The 6000-nt window shown below is 58.3% G+C and overlaps 1 protein-coding gene across 1 annotated transcript; it reads left to right on the top strand.

Moving 5' to 3' along the window:
* The first annotated feature begins 1290 nt into the window (after nucleotides 1-1290).
* On the top strand, nucleotides 1291-2785 carry GPR75 (G protein-coupled receptor 75). Its single transcript, XM_062607818.1, has one exon. It carries the CDS (start codon nucleotides 1291-1293, stop codon nucleotides 2752-2754), a length of 1464 nt encoding a protein of 487 aa, XP_062463802.1. The 3' UTR covers nucleotides 2755-2785.
* Nucleotides 2786-6000: the final 3215 nt, after the last annotated feature.

Here is a 6000-nt window from a genome sequence, read left to right as displayed (position 1 = left end):
AGGCACTGGAATGGGTTGCCCAGGGAGGCTGTGAATGCTCCATCCCTGGCAGTGTTCAAGGCCAGGCTGGACAGAGCCTTGGGTGCCATGGTTTAGTGTGAGGTGTCCCTGCCCATGGCAGGGGGTTGGAACTGGATGATCTTAAGGTCCTTTCCAACCCTAACTGTTCTGTGATTCTATGATCCTTATCCTGCTGCGGTTGCTCAGGGAAGCGCTGCAGGAATGCAGGGGCAGCCCCCGTGCACAAACCCTGCCTTGGGGTTGGGATGGGGCTGCTCTTCTCTTCGTGGTGAGTCCACAGGGAGGGACCTCAAAGCCTCGAGTGCCCAGGTATGGACTTGGTGTCCTGGAACAGGCGTGAGTGTGACTGGAGCAAAGCCTCCTGCTGCCCTGTGCTCCCTGAGTTACAGGGCTGGAACTGGATGATCGCGAGGTCCTTTCCAACCCAAACCCATCTGGGAGTCCAGGGCTTCCCTTCAGGAGCAAGCCCCCTCCTTGGCCCTGCCCTGGGTGCCCTGTAGCAGGGGAAGGGGTCCCGATGGTGCTCCTGTGTGGGGCTGGACAGGCCCGGGGGCACTCTGAGCTCATAGAAGTTAATGGGAAGAGCCCTGGTGGAAGCCATAGGAAGGAGCAGCTCAAACCCAAAGGCTGTGGGGCTGGAAATGCCCGGGCAGCCTTGGACGCAGTTTGTGAAGCTCGGGGGGTGCTTGCAGTGCCCCAGCACCTGGTGCATTAACTTGGACATGTCCTGCACGCACAGGTCACACCGAGAGCAGCTCCAGTGCCTGAAGGGGCTGCAGGAAAGCTGGAGAGGGGCTTGGGACAAGGGATGGAGGGACAGGCCAAGGGGAATGGCTTGAACCTGCCCGAGGGGAGACTGAGATGAGCTCTTAGGCAGAAGCTCTTCCCTGTGAGGGTGCTGAGGCGCTGGCACAGGGTGCCCAGAGAAGCTGTGGCTGCCCCATCCCTGGCAGTGTTCAAGGCCAGGTTGGACACAGGGGCTTGGAGCAAGCTGCTCTAGTGGAAGGGGTCCCTGCCTGTGGCAGGGCTTGGAGCTGGAGGAGCTTTCAGGTCCCTTCAGCCCAGCCCCGCTCCGTGCTGCGGCCGGGCCGGGGGGGCTCTGTCCCCGCCGCCTCCCTCCAGCGCCGCAGCGGCGGGGATCGGGGCCGGGCCGGGGCGGGCAGCGGCGGCGGCAGCGGTCGCCATGGCGGGGCGGGCGGCGCCATGTCGGGGGCAGCCCTGAGGGAGCGGCGGCGGCGGCGGCGCGGTGCGGGCCGCGCAGGGGCTGCCATGAACGGGTCGGGGCGGCTGCCGGCGGCGGGCGAGGAGGAGCCGGCGGCGGCCGCGCTGCTGCCGCCGGGCGGGAACGGGAGCGGCGGCGGCGCGGAGCTGCGGGGGGGCAGCCACGGCGCCACGGTGGCGGCCTGCGCCTCGCTGCTGGCGCTCGTCTTCTGCCTGGGCTCCTACGGGAACCTCATCGTGCTGCTGTCCTGCCTCGACCCGGCCCTCCGCAAACTGCGCACCAACTTCGACTTCATGATCCTCAACCTCTCCTTCTGCGACCTCTTCCTCTGCGGCGTGGCCGCCCCCATGTTCGCCTTCGTCCTCTTCTTCGACTCGGCCCGCGGCGTGCCCGGCGCCTTCTGCTTCACCTTCCACCTCACCAGCTCCGGCTTCATCATCATGTCCCTCAAGACGGTGGCGGTCATCGCGCTGCACCGGCTGCGCATGGTGCTGGGCAAGCAGCCGCCCCGCGCCGCCTCCTTCCCCTGCACGCTGCTGCTCACGCTGCTGCTCTGGGCCACCAGCTTCACGCTGGCCACCTTGGCCGCGCTCCGGACGCGCCGCTCCCGCCTGTGCCTGCCCGTGGCCGGCCGCGAGGGCCAGGCCGCGCTCTACCTCTACGTGGCCGACTTCATCTGCTGCGTGGCCGTGGTGGCCGTGTGCTACGTGATGATCGCGCAGGTGCTGCGCCGCAACGCCCGCGTGCGCCGCTGCCCGCCCGGCGACGCCCGCAGGCCGCAGCCCTTCGCCGTGCCCGCGCTCTACCGCAACCAGGCCTCCGCCGTCAACCTGGCGCCGGGCAAGGACGCGCGCGCCGTGGGCACGTGCGTGGCCATCGTGTTGTCCGTGCTGGTGTGCTGCCTGCCGCTGGGCATCTCGCTGGTGCAGGGCACGCTGTCGGGCAGCGGAGGCTTTGTCCTCTACCAGTTCGAGCTGTGCGGGTTCACCCTCGTCTTCTTCAAGTCGGGCTTAAACCCCTTCATCTACTCCCGCAACAGCGCGGGGCTGCGCAGGAGGGTGCTCTGGTGCCTGCAGTACGTGGCACTGCTTTGCTGCTGCTGCTGCTGCAAGCACAAGACCAGGCTCCGGGCCGTGGGCAAAGGCAGCCTGGAGGTGAACAGGAACAAGTCGTCGCACCACGAGACCAACTCGGCCTACGTGCTGTCTCCCAAGCCTCAGAAGAAGCTCCTGGACCAAGCGTGCGGCCCCAGTCACTCCAAGGAGAGCGCGCTGAGCCCCAAGGCCTCCGCGGGGCCCCAGCACTACGCGCAGAGCAGCTCGACCCCCATGAACACCCGCGTCGAGCCCTACTACAGCATCTACAACAGCAGCCCCTCGCAGGAGGTGAGCACCCCCAACAGCCTGCAGCCTGTGAGCTCCGCCTTCGCCTTCACCAGGTCCTACATCGCCATGCGCTACCGGGAGTGCGGCGGCGCGGCAGCGCGGCACATTCCGGTGCCCTCCGTGTAGCTGCGCACGGGGATGGTGCTGAGCCGGGCTGCTGGCTGTAAGGAGAACACCACTGAGGTCAATATCCAGCCGTTGCAGCTGGCGCGAATGCTGGGGTACTGCTCCGTGAGGCTTTCCAAAGGGCAGTGCTCTGGGTGTGCTTTGGGATGTAACACGAGGGGGTGGTTACTGAACAGACCAAGAGTCACAGGTACGCGATGCGCTGCTGCACCAGGTGCCTCGGAACAGCCTGAGCCTGCGCCGCAAGCATCGCCCTGACATTGCAGCCGCGCTCTGTTTCCAGGAAGGAAGAGCTGGGAGGGTGTTTGGTCTTGAGGATCCTCGAGTTTAAACTCTGCCCATTGCAAGACGCCGAAGGCATGGGTGGTGGTTTGTTGTAGCGATCATCGCTGATGGGGAACGGCCTTTCAGTCCGCAGGGGGGAGTCCTGCTTCCGTTGAGGTAAATGGCAAAATTCCCATGAACTTCAGCTGAAATTCAGGATCTCGGTCGCAGCTTCCTAAAGCCGCAAAGGACATTTTACAGCCAGTGTCCCAGTGCCGCTGGGGAGGGGTTGGCAGTGCGGTGGCACGGTAACCAACCTCTAAAGTATGGGTATGGGTATCGGATGTACATTTATCCTAAGGATTGGTGGTGTTACGTATCCCGGAATAAGCTATTTGGAGGAGTATTTTACATCCAGTAGAAGTAACTGTGCAATACCAAATGATGGGATTTACTTGACGATAAAGATGACTATTCCACTGTAATAGTACTGGTATGCTGCTAGTAATGCAGTCACCTCTGGAATGTCCTAATCCATAAGCTGTAATGCAGACAGCAGTGCTGCTGGTTGGGGTTTTTGTGCGTAAAAGCAGGAATTGGGGGGGATTTGGATGTGATATTGCTGAGAGGTAGCACTGACACCTCTGCTAACGGTTTAGAACCAAAACGGCCGCGGGACGACTACGCGTTGTTGAGGTTAAGAAGCCTGACATCAGTGGGATGTAAAGGTGATTCGCACAGTGAGCAAATAACAGAACTTCAGTGTTTTTTACAAACCCAGCCATGGGTGGGGTGTCGCTTGTGCTGGGAATTCCTTGGGAATCGGAATGATTCGGAGGCACTGAAATTGCAGGCAATTACTGCGTTAAGTGGCCAAATCTTCACCTTTCAGCTTCTGTGGACCTCAGCTGAGCCTTAGTTACCCCAGCCTGATCGTGCCCCAGACTCTGGTGCCTCGGTGCAGGAAGATGCCGCCTTTCAGCGACGGAAAGAAGCCAAGCCCGTTGCCGTGCGTGAGCCGTGGGTTCAGGCCCTTTGTTAACCGCGCTGCTTTCAGGGCTCCTTGGAAGCCGGGCGCGTTGTGAGCTCTGCCCTTTGGTACCGCTCTGGGTTTTAATGAGTTTTGAATAATTCATTGCAATAAAATGGGTGCGAACAACTCTCTCAGACACACACACAAGGGACGTGATGTCCGTGAGTCTCTGCCCAGGTATTTTCTCTATGAACAAGTAAGATGGTTCTTTCTCCAGTGCTCATAAAAGCTAACTGGAAGATCTGCCTTGCTTGGTTTTTCCGATGCGGCGTTTCTCTTTAGCACAAAGCATGCTCAGTCAGAGGGATGAACACGTGGGGGCTGCCACCTTGGCTTGAGCTCTGTGACTCCCACTGTGCTCGTGGTTTGGATCCCATGCAGAAGGCTGAATCCCTCGCCCTTTGCTCATGAACGTGATTTGCACTGAGTGTTCCTGTGGGAGTGAAGCCAGAAGGCGCAGCTGCATGATAAGAGGGGTTTAATTGCCTTTAGGTGATGTGTCCTTGAGACAAAAGAACTTGAAGGGGTGAAAAGTCCCTTCAGAGCCCTTTGTGATGCTGCTCTTCTGATATCACTGCTGCCAGTTGTATTCTTAATGTGTTAATGCACTGATAGCTTCACATGGGGAAGTGCAACACCTTTTAGCCCTCAACAGGAGGAAATCAGATTCAAGCTGTCAGTTGTACCAAGTAACTGCTGGGGGTAGGTTTGTGGCTGTCCTAAATAGAGACTGGGGTTTGGAAACACACAGGTACAATGATTTGAATCATGAATCAGTTGCCCTGTGATCAAGTAACTGGGTTTGACTCTTCTAGAGCGTAACTTTTCCTTTAGCCCCCTTGTGTCAGAACCCTCTGCTGCTGAGCACAGAGCCAGTGGAGCCCAGCTGCGAGGGTCAGGAAGCAGGAATCTAACTGGGAAGGGAAGCAACAGAGCTCTGGATGAAGGAAGTGGAGGACGCACGTGAAGAGAGGTAAGAGTAAGAAGTACAAGTGTGTGAGTACTGAACGGTGAGGGAGAAGTAGGTCTTTAGTAGCGCAGTTCCTAACATGAGAAGAGAGCATCTGTGAATGTGAAAGGTGGCAAACCCAAGGCTTACAGCGTGCTGTACTTGATTCCTCAATGCCTGTATGCACAGCGCTAACTCCTTTTCAGAGTCCATGCTCCAAACATGCTGACCCATCCCATTCTGCATTCCCAGGCCTGGGATCTGCTGCTGGGAAGCCCTTTGGGTTCACTCAGGAGTGAAGCCAGGTGTGTGCTCAATGATCTGTTCTCACCTCATCTTTGTTTCCCATCACAGTCTCTTGGTTTTCCTTGAATGTGGAAAGGAGATCAGCTGAGCGGTTCCTCCTCCTTTCAAATCCAATAAATGCAGCTGCTGCGTGGCAGCAGGTGATGGCAGGGGCTGGACTCAGGGTGATTGTGTCCAGTGGAACTTTAGTTAAGTCGCAGTAATAACCCACAGAACTTTCTTCCTTGTTCTTCAGAGGTTGCTGACAGCAGCACTTCAAGCTTCGCCATCAGTTAGCAGCAGAGACCAGCATGTGGAGCTGGCTCTTTGGATTGCCTGGCGTATATCTCTGTGTATCTGATTGTCTGGTGTTAATCTGTAATGATAACAGACTCTAAAGCCCATCTCCTCCACCAGTGGCTGGAACCAAGTGGTGCAGCAGATTTGGGCTGGCATCTCTCAGATGCTTACATTAAGTAACTGTTTCCTCTCACTAAAACCACAGAGAGAAGCTGTTACCCCGCGCTGTCGCGGTCTGTGGTTTCCACGTGTACACAGCATGTGTTCCCATCTCAGGACTGAGAGGCTGGACTACAACCAAGACCCGAGCTTAAGGGTGTATTTCTAGCTCTGATTGTTCCAAATGTGTGATTATCTTGGAGATACCCAGCTGTGGGGAAGCCATAAAGAGGAACAGGAGGAAACAGAAAGCAGG

The sequence above is a fragment of the Pezoporus occidentalis genome, unplaced genomic scaffold (assembly GCF_034315485.1).
Source record: "Pezoporus occidentalis ecotype Australia unplaced genomic scaffold, CSIRO_AGI_Poc_V1 ctg10, whole genome shotgun sequence".
In the NCBI taxonomy this organism is placed as follows: Eukaryota; Metazoa; Chordata; class Aves; order Psittaciformes; family Psittacidae; genus Pezoporus; species Pezoporus occidentalis.
Note: the sequence above shows the minus strand (reverse complement) of the source record. Positions and strands in the feature narration are given on the sequence as shown.